The sequence below is a fragment of the Oncorhynchus mykiss genome, chromosome 2, assembly GCF_057628025.1.
Source record: "Oncorhynchus mykiss isolate SJ-2025 chromosome 2, ASM5762802v1, whole genome shotgun sequence".
Lineage (NCBI taxonomy): Eukaryota > Metazoa > Chordata > Actinopteri > Salmoniformes > Salmonidae > Oncorhynchus > Oncorhynchus mykiss.
Genome location: NC_143023.1, coordinates 76,361,066 through 76,377,808, shown reverse-complemented (window position 1 = coordinate 76,377,808; position 16,743 = coordinate 76,361,066). Strand labels below are relative to the sequence as shown.

General features: G+C 41.4%; 1 protein-coding gene across 4 annotated transcripts; it reads left to right on the top strand.

Moving 5' to 3' along the window:
• The first annotated feature begins 2,871 nt into the window (after positions 1-2,871).
• Positions 2,872-16,470, top strand: prpf18 (PRP18 pre-mRNA processing factor 18 homolog (yeast)). Of its 4 annotated transcripts, XM_021572465.3 has the most exons (11): positions 2,872-3,061; positions 3,430-3,507; positions 6,939-6,965; positions 13,023-13,127; positions 13,228-13,341; positions 13,573-13,722; positions 13,926-13,994; positions 15,076-15,216; positions 15,300-15,371; positions 15,507-15,662; positions 15,812-16,470. In XM_021572465.3, the coding sequence occupies exons 1-11, from the start codon at positions 2,996-2,998 to the stop codon at positions 15,890-15,892; spliced, it is 1,059 nt and encodes a 352-aa protein (XP_021428140.1). In that variant the 5' UTR covers positions 2,872-2,995; the 3' UTR covers positions 15,893-16,470. The 4 variants fall into 4 exon arrangements, with proteins under 4 accessions (XP_021428140.1, XP_021428149.1, XP_090064362.1 ...); XM_021572474.3 differs by lacking the exon at positions 6,939-6,965; XM_090208233.1 differs by lacking the exon at positions 15,076-15,216 and having other exon boundaries at positions 2,886-3,061.
• Positions 16,471-16,743: the final 273 nt, after the last annotated feature.

Here is a 16,743-nt window from a genome sequence, read left to right as displayed (position 1 = left end):
CTGCGGTGGCGGTCGGCGCTCTCCTTCTGCCGCCTGATGGCCCGTTGCAGACGCACATGGGCAGCGTCCCATGTTTCATCCCAGCACCGAAACCATTCGTCCACTGCAGGTGCTTCAATCTGGCTCTGATGGAACGGTGCCAGGACCGGCTGATAACCTAGTACACATTGAAAAGGAGATGTGGCAGAGTGAGTTTTGGGCCATCTCTGCCAGGGGATGAAAGCCGCCCACTCCCCCGGCCGGTCCTGGCAATAGGACCGCAGAAACCTACCCACATCCTGGTTAACTCTCTCCACCTGCCCGTTACTCTCGGGGTGAAAACCTGAGGTGAGGCTGACCGAGGCCCCCAGGCGTTCCATAAACGCCCTCCAGACCCTAGACATGAACTGGGGACCCCGATCAGAAACTATATCCTCAGGCACCCCATAGTGCCGTAAGACGTGGGTGAACAGGGCCTCCGCCGTCTGTAGAGCCGTAGGGAGACTGAGCAAAGGAAGGAGACGGCAGGACTTAGAAAACTGATCCACAACAACCAGGATAGTGGTGTTTCCCTGGGTAAGGCGGAGTCAGGCGCAGGACACAGAGATGAGTAATAATAGTAACTTTACTCAAAAATAATCTTCCAACAAGGAGAACGAAAATCCAGAATCACATAAACGAGACAACTGACAACAATAAACACGCACAAAACGATGATGGCTCCAGAGGGTTATATAGGGAAATAATTAAACAAAAAAATAATTAAACAAAATATAATTAATATAATATAATTGATTAATATAATATATTAATTAATATAATATAATTAATTAAATAATTAAACAAAATAAATAATAACGTAATGGGAACCAGGTGTGTACAATACAGACAAAACAAATGGAAAAAGAAATGTAGATCGGTGGAGGCTAGAAAGCTGGTAACGTCGATTGCCGAATGCCGCCCGAACAAGGAGAGGCACCAACTTCGACGGAAGTCGTGACAGTATTGCTCTGTTGTTGAATGGACCAAAAGAGAAACAAATCTTTCCTACTGATGAGTCAACAGGGTCAACAGAAGGTAGGCTCTGAGGGTCAGGTCTTGACACGTTCCTGAATAATAAAGCAACACCTGAGGGAATGGCATCTAAAACAATTGCAAAATATTTAGGTGTTACAGGGACCTTGTAATGTGATAAGAATTCCTTATAACTGAGTAAAATACCCTCTGCATTTGCCAGTTGGCTAACCAATAGGATATTATTTCGGAACCAATATTCTAAAAACAAAGAAGTATTTTTATACAATATATCCCGATTATTCCATATATAATATCTGTGTGGAGAAAAATTATGCTTATAAATGAAGGACCATGACCAGAAAACCTGCCGATGAAAAGTAAAAAGTTTCACTGGAACTTCAATAGTATAATTGCAAACCAATATGAAGTTAAGGCCACCAAAAGTAGAGAAGACATGATGATGAATAAAATTCCACATAGAAGTGGGTCTTCTTAGGAATTGTTTTATCCAATTGATCTTAAAAGTATTATTTGAGGTAGTAAAGTCCAGAAAATTCAGCCCACCTTTCTCATAAGTGTTCATTACAACAGTTGTCCTAATGTAATGGGTATGGTTTCTCCACAGAAAGTTGAAAAGCATCTGGTCTATCTCCTTGCTTATTTTACTGTCAAATGTGTCATATGTTAGTCTAGAGATACCTTCAGCCTTGGTTATTAGGACGCTTCCTTTAAAAGATAAGTCCCTCTGTAGCCATTGATTTAGCTTCTTCTGTTTTTTTTTAATAAGAGGGTTAAAATTTAGTAAGCCTCTATACTTCTGATCCTTTGTAATGGTTATGCATAAATATGTAAGTACTTATTTTACTGGAATACCATAATATGAAGGTGTCACAATCTTTGACAGCCATGAGTTTACATTTACTAATGTTAAGATATAGACCAGACCCTTTGGAAAAGGATTGTATCACATTGATCGATATGGGAATTTGGTTAGCATCTTTCAGAAAAAGTGTAGTATTGTCAGGCTTATAATAATTTCTTTACCAGCTATGGAAATACCTTGTACAGGACTATTATTTAAAGAATTTGTAAGAAGTTGGGTGATTAATAAAAACAGGTATGGAGAGATAGGACAACCTTGCCTAATTCCTCTCTTTAACTCAAATCTAGGTGAGTATTTCCATTTGATAGAGCTGTTACCATTTGTATAGAGGGTCTTAACAGCCTTACAGAAAAAATCCCCAAAGCCAAGTCTCTCAAGTGAGTGGAAGAGGAACTGATGCTCTACTGTGTCAAATGCTTTATAAAACTCAAAAAAATAATATGAGGCTATCCTCGGTTATTAGGTCTGAGTAGTCAAGTATGTCTAATACTAATCTGACATTGTTAAAAATATGTCTGTTCCTCATGAAGCCAGACTGTGTTTCATCAATGATTGCATCCAGGACTTCTTTAATACTTGTTGCAAGTAGTAAGGCCCATATCTTATAGTCATTAAGAAGACAAATTGGACGCCAGTTATCGATGAGCAGCACTTATTTATTGGGCTTAGGTATCAGTGTTATTAACCCCTGACTCATTGTAGGAGGGAGAACATTGTTTTTAATACTCTCTAAAAAAGAGCTACTTTTTCAGAAAAGAATTTGTAAAATGATGATGTAATTCCATCAACACCTGATGATTTATTGTTCTTTAGATGTTTGATAGACTCTATAATCTCTTCAAGTTTGATGGGTTCATCACACTGTTTAGATGCTATATCACTGATAGAGTGAACATTATTCAGTGAGTAAAAAATCGTATCTGTGGATTCCTAACAGTACGTAGAGCTATACAATTTTCTGTAAACATTGCTACGCCATGACGTGTGAATTCACGTTGGAGGAAATCTTATTCACGTCCGGGTCAGATTGTTTCCAGCATTTTCCCAAACAGCTGATCCGGTCTACATATTTGAACTGTAAAGACTAATGAAATAACGACATATTTGATAATTAATATGGATTTCTTAAGAGCTGAAATCGTGAGGAAGAGAAAACTCATTGAAGACAAAGATCTTATTGATGTGAGTAGCTGCTAGCTAGTATGTTTACTAGTCAGCTAGCTAAATTGAGTTGCTTTAAGTTAGCTAGGCTAGGATAACTAGCTAGGTTGCTTGGTGTGGGCAGGTACATGAACGTTTAATTGCATTTTTACTCAAAATAGTAGCTAGCTAGCCAACGTTAGCTTGAAAGTACAAGTTGGGTGAGCCTGCGTCATGATAAAATTAAGAGCTATAGGGCTCTGAGGTTAGCGGCATGCTTGCGCCAGCTAACTAGTTATCTTCGCTTATTTTCAAGAGCTCATCTACGTTAGTTAGCTAAGTATTATTTTTGACATTTTAAAATGTTGCATCTTATTGTTGGCATGCGGTGTCAATGAATCTATTCACAGGATTCAAAGAAATACTTCAAACGAGCCGATCTTGCCCGAAAAGAAGAAGATGAGTATTTCGAAAGATGTGGCTACAAGGTAATATCACAGCGTTTCTATTTTTTTAAATTTAATTTTGTTTAACAGCGTTTCTAAACCTAGAGGCGAGACTTCCGGGAAAACTTGCGAAGGAGACTAAAGAAAGGCGTATGCATGCTTCCCAGCCGAAACAGTTCGTACAGACAGTGAGGCAAAAAAGTATTTAGTCAGTCACCAATTGTGCAAGTTCTCCAACTTAAAAATATGAGAGAGGCCTGTAATTATCATCATAGGTACACTTCAACTATGACAGACAAAATGAGAAGAAAAAAAATCCAGAAAATCACATTGTAGGATTTTTAATGAATTTATTTGCAAATTTTGGTGGAAAATAAGTATTTGGTCAATAACAAAAGTTTCTCAATACTTTATATACCCTTTGTTGGCAATGACAGATGTCAAACGTTTTCTGTAAGTCTTCACAAGGTTTTCACACACTGTTGCTGGCATTTTGGCCATTCCTCCATGCAGATCTCCTCTAGAGCAGTGATGTTTTGGGGCTGTTGCTGGGCAACACGGACTTTCAACTCCCTCCAAAGATTTTCTATGGGGTTGAGATCTGGAGACTGGCTAGGCCACTCCAGGACCTTGAAATGCTTCTTACAAAGCCACTCCTTCGTTGCCCGGGCGGTGTGTTTGGGATCATTGTCATGCTGAAAGAACCAGCCACGTTTCATCTTCAATGCCCTTGCTGATGGAAGGAGGTTTTCACTCAAAATCTCACGATACATGGCCCCATTCATTCTTTCCTTTACACGGATCAGTCGTCCTGGTCCCTTTGCAGAAAAACAGCCCCATAGCATGATGTTTCCACCCCCATGCTTCACAGTAGGTATGGTGTTCTTTGGATGCAACTTAGCATTCTTTGCCCTCCAAACATGACGAGTTGAGTTTTTACCAAAAAGTTATATTTTGGTTTCATCTGACCATATGACATTCTCCCAATCTTCTTCTGGATCATCCATTGCTCTCTAGCGAAATTCAGACGGGCCTGGACATGTACTGGCTTAAGCAGGGGGACACGTCTGGCACTGCAGGATTTGAGTCCCTGGCGGCGTAGTGTGTTACTGATGGTAGGCTTTGTTACTTTGGTCCCAGCTCTCTGCAGGTCATTCACTAGGTCCCCCCGTGTGGTTTTGGGATTTTTGCTCACCGTTCTTGTGATCATTTTGACCCCACAGGGTGAGATCTTGCCCCAGATCGAGGGAGATTATCAGTGGTCTTGTGTGGTCTTGTATGTCTTCCATTTCCTAATAATTGCTCCCACAGTTGATTTCTTCAAACCAAGCAGCTTACCTATTGCAGATTCAGTCTTCCCAGCCTGGTGCAGGTCTACAATTTTGTTTCTGGTGTCCTTTGACAGCTCTTTGGTCTTGGCCATAGTGGAGTTTGGAGTGTGACTGTTTGAGGTTGTGGACATGTGTCTTTTAAACTGATAACAAGTTCAAACAGGTGCCATTAATACAGGTAACGAATGGAGGACAGAGGAGCCTCTTAAAGAATTAGTTACAGGTCTGTGAGAGCCAGAAATCTTGTTTGTTTGTAGGTGGCCAAATACTTATTTTCCACCATAATTTGCAAATAAATTCATTAAAAATCCTACAATATGATTTTCTGGATTTTCTTTTCTCATTTTGTCTGTCATAGTTGAAGTGTACCTATGATGAAAATTACAGGCCTCTCATCTTTTTAAGTGGGAGAACATGCACAATTGGTGGCTGACTAAATACATTTTTGCCCCACTGTATATTATGACGACAGTTTGGGACGTTTTAGACTTTGGACACTTTTTTTTGTTTTTTTTGTTGACTCAACCCGAAGTCTACGCTACTTCGTCGGTGATTGGTCAACAGTAGGGATTCTTCAGGGATGTCTTTGTCATTCAATGAGGGACAAATTTTCATGCCAATTGTTTTCATTGAGAAATCGTGCACCAAATGTCTTAGAAGTACAATTGTGTGACTAAGGTTTTCTTTGGCAAAAACTCGATTAGTCATTAATTCACTTTTTAAAAATTAATTCTGATTAACTGGCTACGGTGTCTCAAAATGGACAAACAGTAGTATTTGAAAAATGAGGGGGTAAAGCACAAGGTCTTAAAGGAGTATGCAAGCACACTTGTTTGGTTCACCTAGTTTACATCATCTATCCGCCAGCCGAACTGAAGCATGCCTTTAGTAGATCATTCCGGGGTTTGGGATTTGAAGTAAAATAAATAAATACTTTACCAGGTAAGTTGACTGAGAACACATTCTCATTTACATCAATGAATGAGCCGATTGGAAGCTGAGGATGATTAGGTGGCCATGATGGTATGAGGGCCAGATTGGGAATTTAGCCAGGACACCGGGGTTAACACCCCTACTCTGATAAATGCTATGGGAACTTTAGTGACCACAGAGAGTCAGGACACCTGTTAAATGTCCCATCCGAAAGACTGCACCCTACACAGGGCAATGTCCCCGATCACTGCCCTAGGGCGTTGGGACATTATAATTTTTTTAGACCAGAGGAAATAGTGCCTCCTACTGGCCCCCCAACACCACTTCCAGCAGCATCTGGTCTCCCATCCAGGATCAACCCTGCTTAGCTTCAGAGGAAAGCCAGCATTGGGATGCAGGGTGATATCCTGCTGGATTAAGTCGATGAGAGAAGTGAAATTCTTCCTTAGTTATTCATTTTCTCAATCTAAACGTGAATTTGTACAGTTCTAGGAACACAAATCCCTCTACTTTCATATCACATCAAAATGCACTTACTGTGCTGTTTTGAGACGGTTTTAACAGTTGCAACCGACAGTATTTTTTAGTGACAACGCATTTGTGGCCGCCTGCTGTTTACACACAGGTGTTCGGAGACGCCGATGTAGTCCCTCTGTCTTGTCTGTTTTCCGTAAACAAGTGCTGTAACATGGAAATATGACCGTGTGGGAACCCTAACCCTATAAAAGTATCAGTTTTGTTTTTTGAATATGTCTCACTGATATGAAAGATAAGGTCCTTATTATTCTAAAACCATACTGCAAGCGATGCGTGGTAATGTTCAGACCGAGCGCAGAGGCTCTTAACAAAACTCCCCTGTACAGAAGACGCCTTCATCCAATGACTCTTATGTGTAATGTAATAGAACTGCGATTTATGATCAAAGGCTCATTGTCTGTTCTCTCTTATTCTCTCTCCCTTGTGCCCTTCATCTTACTCCTTGTTTCGAGATTCTCTTTTCCCCTCTGTCCGCCACCTTCCATTCCCTTCCTATCTCTGCACTGTCTGTTCAATCTCCACTTTTTTTTCTCCCCTCAGTGACTTGTTTTCAGAGTTACAGTGCAGCCTACGACTAGACCCCCTTACAGGGTTGTGTGGTAGTGTTTTTCTGATGTTGCATAGCCTGTGTTGACTGTGCTCTCTTCCCACCTTGTGAACGCTGCCCTGCAGGTTCAGAAAGAGGCACCTGAGAGACAGGTAGGGGATGATGGCACAGCAAAGGCAGGGAGCATGTCTCGAGGATGATTGACAGTGGTGTGTCCCAAAAATCTTGCAAAGCTCCCCTTTCCACTGCTTCTTCCCTTCAATTGTACCTGTCTGCAAGGACTTGATAGGAGTTCAAAATATGGAGGAAATGTATCTAGCAGCAAGCTAGCTATATACAGTCCAAAAATAACCCATTACCTAGTTCTTTCCTCCAGGCTGCTTCAATGTTACCTGAATGTAAGCACAGTGTAAAAATATATTATGATTGCTCCACCCATCCTTCCAATAAGCTTAGAGCTTCTGTCATGTTGCTTAAACCTGTCCAATTTAAGTGGTGGATGTGTGGGTTGTAATTCAGTCCCTTCACTGATCAGTTGTCTGGAAGGAGAGGGGGCAAGGAATGGAGAGTTGGGACATAGCCATGTTGAGCATGAGTTTAGGCTCTGTTGTCAGTTTATCCTTTTGCTTTTTTAAGTTTTGGGTTAATCAGGCTTTGCCTATTATATTTCAAATGAGTTTGATATGGGCCTTTGTAGCAGAAACAACTTTGTTTTTCCCCCGTTTGTGTTTGCAGGTTTTTACCTTACTTTTGAGAATTGCTCATGTGTGGGGAGAACTGCATTTCAATTCAGCTGACTAATACAGCTCTAAATGTGCCTATAAAGTGGGGTTTAGCTTACAAATGCAGCACCTGCACCTGACTTGAATTCTTTGTGCATTTTGGGGGCTTTTGTGTTGTACTTTTTAAAATTATTTTGATTGTGCTCTTCCTAGAAACACAATCTTAAGGTGAAGAGATGCATGTGCTTCTAAAAGCATGACCCATCAGTAGGGTTGCACATTTTGGGGAATATTCAGAGGTGGAAACTTTCCGTGGGAATTAACAGGAATATATGGGAATTAACATTAATGCATTGAATATATTTACCATATCATATGGAGACGAACATAAACCTTCTATCTTATCATGTAGACATGATTAAATCCTAACAATAGAAATAAAAAACAATTAGTTACGCATTAACTTTAATTGAGTTGACTCTTCACATGGGGTAATTTCACTGAACAACAAAAGGGAATGTTGAATGATCCCCAATGATCCATCGCACCTACCCAAAAAAACATTTTCAACATACAACTGTAAATAATCTTCCTCTCAGGCTTCGGTCTTCTCCCTGGACCTCTTCATGTCCACCTCTTGAACATCAGACCCTGAGGCCTTATCTTCACGGTCACTTTCCAACCTTGGGAATGGCTTGTTGTCAGGCTCAAAAAAAAAAAAAAGCCTAAAATTTGCCCAGGTTGCCACCAATTTTTCAACCCTCGTATTGGTCAGCCTGGTGTGTGTGTTCCCAAACAAGGACCAGTTGCGGCTGTAGTTGGTGGGATTTGGAGGATCATGGAGGCAACAGGGGAAAGAGCCTCAGTCCCTCCGCCAGGTGGCTGACAGGATACAGTTGAAGTCGGAAGTTTACATACACTTAGTTAACAAACTATAGTTTTGGCAAGTCGGTTAGGACATCTACTTTGTGCATGACACAAGTACATTTTCCAATAATTGTTAACAGACCGACTATTTCACTGTATCACAATTCCAGTGGGTCAGAAGTTTACAAACTGAGTTGACTGTGCCTTTTAAACAACTTGGAAAATGACATAAAATGATGTCATGCTTTAGAAGCTTCTGATAGGCTAATTGACATCATTTGAGTTAATTGGAGGTGTACCTGTGGATGTATTTCAAGGCCTACCTTCAAACACAGTGCCTCTTTGCTTGACATCATGGGGAAATCAAAAGAAACCAGCCAAGACCTCAGATAAAACATTTTAGCCCTCCACAACTCTGGTTCATCCTTGCGAGCAATTTCCAAACGCCTGAAGGTACCACATTCATCTGTACAAACAATAGTACGTAAGTATAAACACCATGGGACCACGCAGCCGTCATACCGCTCAGGAAGGAGACGCGTTCTGTCTCCTAGAGATGAACGTACGTTGGTTCGAAAAGGGCCAATCAATCCCAGAAAAACAGCAAAGGACCTAGTGAAGATGCTGGAGGAAACCGGTACAAAAGTATCTATATCCACAGTAAAACGAGTCATATATCGACATAACCTGAAAGGCCGCTCAACAAGGAAGAAGACACTGTTCCAAAACTGCCATAAGAAAGCCAGACTACGGTTTGCAACTGCACATGGGGACAAAGATCATACTTTTTTGAGAAATGTCCTCTGGTCTGATGAAACAAAAATAGAACCGTTTGGCCATAATGACCATCGTTATGTTTGGAGGAAAAAGGTGGAAGCTTGCAAGCCGAAGAACACCATCCCAACCGTGAAGCACGGGGGTGGCAGCATCATGTTGTGGGGGTGCTTTGCTGCAGGAGGGACAGGTGCACTTCACAAAATAGATGCCATCATGAGAAGAAGAATTATGTAGATATATTGAAGCAACATTTCAAGACATCAGTCAGGAAGTTAAAGCTTGGTCGCAAATGGGTCTTCCAAATGGACAATGACCCCAAGCATACTTCCAAAATGGTTGCAAAATTACTTAAGGACAACAAAGTCACGGTATTGGAGTGGCCATCACAAAGCCCTGAACTCCATCCTATATAAATTTGTGGGCAGAACTGAAAAAGCGTGTGCGAGCAAGGAGGCCTACAAACCTGACTATTACACCAGCTCTGTCAGGAGGAATGGGCCAAAATTCACCCAACTTATTGTGGGAAGCTTGTGGAAGGCTACCCAAAACGTTTGACCCAAGTTAAGCAATTTATAGGCAATGTTACCAAATACTAATTGAGTATGTGAACTTCTGACCCACTGGGAATGTGATGATAGAAATAAAAGCTGAAATAAATAATTCTCTACTATTCTGACATTTCACATTCTTAATAAAGTGGTGATCCTAACTGACCTAAGACAGGGAATTGTTACTAGGATTAAATGTCAGGAATTGTGAAACACTGAGTTTAAATGTATTTGGCTAAGGTGTATGCAAACTTCTGACTTTCAACTGCATGTTGGCACGGCTGCCATATTGCATCTCCATCCCAAAGCCCTTGCTTGGAAGTGCCCTTGGCCAGACTGCCAAGAAACTTGCTCTCATCCAGGCCAAGGTGGCGAGACGACACTGTAGTGATGGCAACATAGGTCTTGTTGATCTCTACACCAGACAGGATACTCTTGCCAGCATTCTTGGGGTTCAACATGTACACTGTGGCGTGTATGGGCTTCGGGCAGAAGTCTTCACATTTTTCAGAACTGCAGTTTCCTCTGCTTGGAGCAACAGTGAAGTGGGCAGGGCAGTATGGATTTCTTAAAAATGTAAGCGGAGTCTAAATATCAGACATGATGGCATTGTCTCCCTCAATCCGTGCAATGGCTACTGCTATAGGTTTCGGGCTGCTTACCACTCTCTCCCAAAATACATCATCCAGAAGGATTCTCTTGATGGGGCTCTCCATATCGGCAGACTGTGATATGGCCATTTCTTGGAGAGCCTCCTTCCCCTCCAGGAGACTGTCAAACATGATGACAACACCACCCCAACGGGTGTTGCTGGGCAACTTCAATGTGGTGTTCTTATTCTCTCTCTTTGCTTGATGAGGTAGATTGCTGCTATAACTTGATGACCCTTCACATACCTAACCATTTCCTTGGCTCTCTTGTAGTGTATCCATTGTTTTCAGTATCATGATGTCCTTGAGGAGCAGATTCAGTGCATGAGCAGCACAGCCAATGGGTGTGATGTGGGGGTAGGACTCCTCCACGTCAGACCAAGTGATCCTGGGTGAAGAACATTCAGAAATCTCTTCCAATACACATTGCCTGTGAGCATCAGAGGTGAACTAGTTGCATGTAAGGCATTCATCAGCATTTCTGACTACGCTCCTCCAATGAGTCAAAAACACTTCAAATTCCAGGAGAACCATGAGCTGTTGCTACCGATAAGGTGCCTGATTCATAATTTTCACCTCGAATAGAAGTAGAGAGACTTTTGTCAGGTTGCTTGTTGTGAACGCTGAGGGAACTTTATGCACTTGGTCAGATTCTGCATCTTTGTTGCATTCTTCACATATTTGCCACAGTATTTTCAAATGTACACAGCTTTTCATTCTACATTAGCTGTAGTGAAATGTCTCCACATCAGATAGTGCCCGTGGCATTTTCCTGTAAGGATTAGAAAAGAGTTTAAAAAAAATCCAAATACAATTCCATGTACAGATAAATAGTTAAGCAGTTAGATTAAACAACTCCTTTTGTAAGGTGTTTTAAAGATGTCTTAAAATGAAACATGTATGGAAACAGGTGAATTAACACTCCTCAGTTAGCAGGCTCAAGCAAGCTAAAACCCACATGGTAACAAAAACTAATCAGCAGAAATTAACTAGTTAGAAATGATTTAAACACACTTTGCTGTAGGCTACTATTTACTAGTTAACAAAAATCATGTCAGAAAATATATTCACTCCTCCCTGTATTGTAATCAAAACCTACCAAAAAGCATGTAGTCCTTGGCTCGGACAATAGTAGTGTGGGCTCAATAGCATCTCATTAGGGTGCAAGATATTGAGAATCACCTGAACATGTGATGGAAGAGTGCACTGTGCATGCAGAGGGTTGCAATTCCATTGAATTGGGGATAGTTTAACCAAAATATGCCACAAGACCTAGAATTGCCTTGTGTATCCCACAAAGGTTCACTGTTATAGGCTAACTTTTTTTTATGAATCTAAGCAAAATTCCCGGGCTTAATTTCCCATGGAAAATTTCCGGACAGTTTCCGACCCTTTGCAACCCAACGTATATTTGAAAGATGAAATTGCTATGCAGTGGTTTAATAATTTAAAACATGATTTTTAACAGCCATGAAGATGGTCTACATGCAACAGTGTTTTTCCTTTGTTCATGCTGCTTTGAAATTGTATGATGGATTTGTATACCAGCAGTCTTTCTGTTTACAGTATTGGTTTGCTTTGGAAGAGACTGCTGGTCCCAGGTGAGTCAGCAGCAATAGATAATGTCTCTGCATGACAGTACGGAGTGAGCACGCTCTACTGCTTCTGCTGGCATTTTCGCCGTTTGAGGATGATTATGATAAAACTTCACCAGCTGAGAGAGGGGAGGTTTCACTCTCGCCAAAATATGTCCCAAATAAGCCCAATGCGTTTCTATGGGCTTATTTTGGACCTAAGCTTGTCGAATGCCTTCCTGCTAACTCCTATTGTTAGGACGGCGACATGAGCGCCATGTCATTATATATACAGATCTCTGGTGAGAGCCAATTGTAATGGAGACATCTGAGTTTAGCCTCTAGAGCCCCACAGGGGAGGTGTCATAATACTTATAAAACCTAGCGGTCAAACAGGGAAATGGTTCCAATCGTTTTTCCACTATTCATTTTTCTCATAGCGTTTATTTTAAGTTATTCTAAAATACCCTGTGTTTTGTGTATCCATTTTGAGAACCATGTAATTATTTATCAATATATTAGTCTTTACTCATTTAAAAATGCTAATTAGCATCAAAGTAGACATGCAAAACAACATCCTTGCAAGCTTCTGCATGTCATCTCTAGCTGACACCTTTTGCTAACAGGTATTGTGTCAATTTAAAACTTGCACAAGACAGTTCATAAAATTGTAAATGTAAGAAATTTTGCCAATTTATTCAGTACTACATTTAGCTAATATTAGAATCTTTGGATTAATTTACCTTTGCCTTGATTTGGCAGTCTCATCCAGATCATGGCATTTGTAGCTCTTTTTGCTAGCCTAATTAGCATTTTTGGAGGTAAATACAGGCGAATAGATAAGTTACGTTGTCAAAAAAAGATTTACACGGTTATCAAAACTCCATGCCAGGTTAAGCCTATATGAACAGCCCTTATTTTAAGTGTTCCTAAAATCCCCTTTGGGAAAAATTATTGGAACCTGTTTGAACGCTGGTTATTATGACTCATACTGTGGTACACTATAGCAGTGAAAGCAGGAAACTAACCCATGCCCCTCTCTCTCCCTTTTACCTCTGTGTTATCTCAAAGATGGAGAAGAAAGAGGAGAAAGCAGATCCCTCCACCTCGTCCAATAGCACTTTAGAGCTGGAGCTGACTGAGGAGAAGCTGCCAATGTCGCTCTCTCGGCAGGAGGTGAGTCGGCCAATCAGAGATGGTTTTTATTGTGTCAAGCCTCCTGGGTTCTGTTCAGTTGGTATGAACAGGGAGGAGACGTGCTTGTTTGTTTGTCCAGGTGATCCGGCGGCTGAGGGAGCGAGGGGAACCGGTGCGTCTGTTTGCAGAGTCAGACTACGAGGCCTTCCAGAGGCTCAGGAAGATTGAGATTCTCGCTCCGGAAGTCAACAAGGTAACATCCTGTCACTGTTATGAGGCCAACTTGCTCTTTGTTTTTGTGGTGGGTTTTATGTTGTTTTTGTAAGGTTAAAGAAGAGTTGGACACACTTTTAAACACTCACCTCTCATTGTCCCTGGTAGTGTTGTGTACATGCTAGCCCAGAACATTATACGTGACTTTTCAGGCACTGACAACCTGTGATGTAAAGATGATCACCTGTGTTACTGTGTATTCTCTGGGCAGGGTTTGAGGAACGACCTGAAGGCAGCCATGGATAAGATTGATGCACAGTACCTGAATGAGATCGTAGGGGGCACTGGGGAGCCGGGTGAGGTGGACACACAATTCGACCTAAGAGTACACGAGGCAGACACAACCATCGAGGAGCTGGAGGTACACAGTGACTGGAGAGTCACTAAAGCCACTATATTTGTTCTTAACTCAGGGTTTAAGGGCCACATTTAAATCCACAATTGTAAATAAAAAGTGCTGAATGTCCCTCTTCTACCACAGTTCAAACAAAGTCCTATGTGTCAATGCATCATAAGAACAATGTATTCCCTTTGTCCTCTTGTTTGGTATTTGTTGTCCTACAGGCCCTGGGTAAATCTCTGGGAACGGGAGATGACAATGGGGACCAGGATGTCATCGACAAAGTCCTTAGGGTGAGACTGAGAGCGTTATGCTCAGCTTTTTGCTTCAATCAATCAATCAAATTTTATTTGTCACATACACATGGTTAGCAGATGTTAATGCGAGTGTAGCGAAATGCTTGTGCTTCTAGTTCCGACAATGCAGTAATAACCAACAAGTAATCTAGCTAACAATTCAAAACTACTACCTTATAGACACAAGTGTAAGGGGATAAAGAATATGTACATAAAGATATATGAATGAGTGAGGGTACAGAGCGGCACAGGCAAGATACAGTAGATGGTATTGAGTGCAGTATATACATATGAGATGAGTATGTAAACAAAGTGGCATAGTTAAAGTGGCTAGTGATACATGTATTACATAAAGATGCAGTAGATGATATAGAGTACAGTATATACGTATACATATGAGATAATGTAGGGTATGTAAACATATTAGGTAGCATTGTTTAAAGTGGCTAGTGATATATTTTACATCATTTCCCATCAATTCACATTATTAAAGTGGCTGGAGTTGAGTCAATGTGTTGGCAGCAGCCACTCAATGTTAGTGGTGGCTGTTTAACAGTCTGATGGCCTTGAGATAGAAGCTGTTTTTCAGTCTCTCGGTCCCAGCTTTGATGCACCTGTACTGACCTCGCCTTCTGGATGATAGCGGGGTGAACAGGCAGTGGCTCGGGTGGTTGTTGTCCTTGATGATCTTTATGGCCTTCCTGTGACATTGGGTGGTGTAGGTGTCCTGGAGGGCAGGTAGTTTGCCCCCGGTGATGCGTTGTGCAGACCTCACTACCCTCTGGAGAGCCTTACGGTTGTGGGCGGAGCAGTTGCCGTACCAGGGGGTGATACAGCCCGACAGGATGCTCTCGATTGTGCATCTGTAGAAGTTTGTGAGTGCTTTTGGTGACAAGCCAAGAGTTGTTTGCTAATTCAACAGTTGCTGATGTGATCTCTATCCAGTGTTGTAATTATTTATTGTAATGCTGCGATGGAGATATAAAAAATATATATATAATGTTTGTGTGCTTAACATGGTTGTGTTATGGTCAGTAGTTTCTTGGCAGTTGTGGATATAGTTTGTTGTGGTCTGTAGTTCCTGCTGGGAGTCTGGGCGAAGGACCTGAACGGTCGAGAGGACCACGTGAAGCGCAGTGTCCAGGGCAAGCTGGCCAGCGCCACCCAGAAACAGACTGAGTCCTACCTCAAACCTCTATTCCGGAAACTACGCAAGAAGGTGTGTTCACCTCAGAACTGCCCTCTGTGAAATGAGTATGGTGGATAGGGTCTTGTTTTATTGTCATTCTTTATGTTTTTTAGAGTTTGCCAGCAGACATCAAAGAATCAATCACAGACATCATTAAATTCATGCTGCAGAGAGAATATGTAAAGGTATTGAACTTGTTTTCTACCTGTTGTCACTTATCACTTATATTGGGTGTTTTGTGTTTAGTATGATTGGTAATAGTGTGTGTCATGTAACTAAACTAAGATTGGGCGGTTGTCCTTAAACTGTGCTTGTCCCAGGCAAACGATGCATACCTGCAGATGGCCATTGGTAATGCCCCCTGGCCCATCGGGGTGACCATGGTGGGCATCCACGCCCGTACGGGGCGAGAGAAGATCTTCTCCAAACACGTGGCCCACGTCCTCAACGACGAGACCCAGAGAAAATACATCCAGGTTAGTTCTCCGGGTTAACCTTTGAATATAACTTGGATCAAAGATGACCCCTAACCTCTGGGTTAACCCAAATAGAGTATCATAAGTAAGATAGCTGACTGCTCAGCCTTCTTGTGAAAATATCTTAACGTCTGCTCTCTCTTCAACAGGGACTAAAAAGGTTGATGACTATCTGCCAGAAACACTTCTCCACAGACCCCTCAAAGTGCGTGGAGTACAATGCCCTGTAGTACACTGACTGTCTACACCTGTGGTTACCAAGCCTTGTCTTAGAGTCCTGGGGTGCGCAGGCTTTTGTTCCAACCTAGTGCTACAGCACCTAATTCAATTGACTATGGTCTTAATGATCATAAAATACGTTGAATCAGGTGCGCTAGTGTTGGGTTGGAAGGAAAGCATACCTGTATACTTTGTAGTCTTACAGGATCAGGATTGGTATCCACTGGTTGGTTACACGTCTGTGGAAGTCGCTACATACCTGTCAATGGAGATCCAGCTGTTCATGTATATTTGGAGGCTAAATTTTTGCCACTGTTTACTGTTTTGGCTTTTTTTTTTTAGGGTGTACAGGTTACTCAAATGAACGAACATGCCGTGTAAATAGCCCTTCTAAGATTAGTCTTTCTCCAGTGTGCTAGTTCTATATCTTTGTAAGAATAGCCATGATGTGTAAGTTTTATTATGCAAAGCTTTGAAAAAAGAAGCTTTAAATTCAAGAATGAGAAAACAGCAGTTGAAACCTGTCAAAGTATACATCTCTGTGAATGGTAAACTGTTCTTATTAATGCAATACATATTTCTAAATTCAGGGGGTGTTTGGTGTCAGTTCATTTTCATTCCTTTATTGAGAAGTAATATTATTTAGAGAATACATTTTGATGGAACTTTTAGATGACTGCCAATGTTCCCTAGCTTTATAATTTCCCAATGCACAAGAAGATCATTAAATGAGAAGCGTTCGCTATACAGCTGTACAATTATTAATCTATAAACTCCAGAGGCCAACAGCAGAGCCAATGTTTATTATACACTTGTCTGTCTACAGACCAACGCATTGCTGCATATCTTTACGTGCTGACCA

Bases quoted from the DNA above. Each gene is read 5' to 3' on its own strand.
- prpf18 (XM_021572465.3), top strand. From the start codon at position 2,996: ATGGATTTCTTAAGAGCTGAAATCGTGAGGAAGAGAAAACTCATTGAA. The intron at 3,062-3,429 runs GTGAGTAGCTGC...ATCTATTCACAG, and splicing joins AAGACAAAGATCTTATTGAT to GATTCAAAGAAATACTTCAA. The intron at 15,663-15,811 runs GTTAGTTCTCCG...TCTCTTCAACAG, and splicing joins CCCAGAGAAAATACATCCAG to GGACTAAAAAGGTTGATGAC.